Below are 1,375 nucleotides of genomic sequence, written 5' to 3' on the forward strand. Positions count from 1 at the left end.
ACTTACTTACTTACTTACTTACTTACTTACTTACTTACTTACTTACTTACTTACTTACTTACTTACTTACTTACTTACTTACTTACTTACATTTATAAACTTTATTTAATATTTTAACATAAATTTCCATGACATTGTTGGTAACTAAATATTTGTTGTTGCAGGTTCATGCGGACTCATAATTGATGTCCACAGGCTGTTCAGTGGGGCTGGCCGARAGGAGAACAGCGAGGCCTGGAACTTGACGCTCTGACGTCACAAGGTGTGCCTACAGGTGCGTTCACTGCACTGTCTGGTTTGAACTGAAAAGCCGTCGAGCTGGAAATTCTGCAACTCGGCCGCCAGTGAAGTAGGGCGCGCGGGCTCTTCTCTGACTTTCTCGAGTTCCTGTGTTTTATTTTTTATTTTTTCATTACTCGCGGTTTGCTGTGAAAGCTGCTAAAATGAGTAAAATCTCGAAGCTTTTCAAAGGCAGCTCATCCAGCAGCTCGAGCTCACCCAGCTCTTCAAAGTCCAAACATCATCTTCGTCATCATCATCATCGGTCGAAGGGAGATCCGTCTCCCCAGGAGGCCATCAACAGGCTCCGGGAGACAGAGGAAATGTTGACCAAGAAGCAGGAATATCTGGAGAACAGGATACAACAAGAAATAGCTACAGCTAAGAAGCATGGAACAAAAAACAAGAGAGGTAATCTCTCTCTCTCTCTCTCTCTCTCTCTCTCTCTCTCTCTCTCTCTCTCTCTCTCTCTCTCTCTCTCTCTCTCTCTCTCTCTCTCAGGTGTTTAATTGTTTTGAGTTGTTTCTGCTTTACTTGACGTGTTACTGTGTTACTGTGTGTCAAATATACAGTATTATGCATTTATTCGATCATCAGTTAAACCATGTGACYGGTGATGTAAACAAAACAAAGTTGCCAATATCTAAAGATGATGAACAAAGTTAGTGCATCAGCTGAATAAAAAACAAATACAGACTCTTTGATAAACAGTGAGAAATTTCTGTTAATCTGTTAATTTGCAGATKGAAGTTGTTGGCTGTTAAATGACACAATGAATGCCAACAACACTGATTAAAGATGACAACTCCTCCCGCAATGACAACACTTCCCATTAGGAAGAGGCTCCTCCCCTCCCTTCCTAGCAACACTTTTACCCAAGTCATCACCCTTCTGACCCAAAAGGAATGCACCCAAATAAAGTAGACATCTTCAGATATTTAAAGCTTCAAGTTTAAATCATTCAAAATTAAACCTTAGCTGTATATTTTAGACTTTAGATCGTTTAACAGCTTGTTTCACATTTACAATTTAAAAAATATTACAATTATTATTTAATAAACAACTTGAAATCTGAAATATATTTAAAATATAACTC

General features: G+C 38.7%; 1 protein-coding gene across 1 annotated transcript in view; it reads left to right on the forward strand.

Annotated features, from left to right (window-relative positions):
• The first annotated feature begins 225 nt into the window (after nucleotides 1-225).
• Nucleotides 226-1,375, forward strand: part of chmp4c (charged multivesicular body protein 4C) — a 6,980-nt gene continuing 5,830 nt past the window's right edge. The window contains exon 1 of the mRNA XM_014013321.1: nucleotides 226-690. Coding sequence (XP_013868775.1) covers nucleotides 444-690 — 247 coding nt within the window. The 5' untranslated portion in view covers nucleotides 226-443. The remainder of the gene's footprint in view (nucleotides 691-1,375) is intronic.

The sequence above is a fragment of the Austrofundulus limnaeus genome, unplaced genomic scaffold, assembly GCF_001266775.1.
Source record: "Austrofundulus limnaeus strain Quisiro unplaced genomic scaffold, Austrofundulus_limnaeus-1.0 Scaffold100, whole genome shotgun sequence".
Classification (NCBI taxonomy): domain Eukaryota; kingdom Metazoa; phylum Chordata; class Actinopteri; order Cyprinodontiformes; family Rivulidae; genus Austrofundulus; species Austrofundulus limnaeus.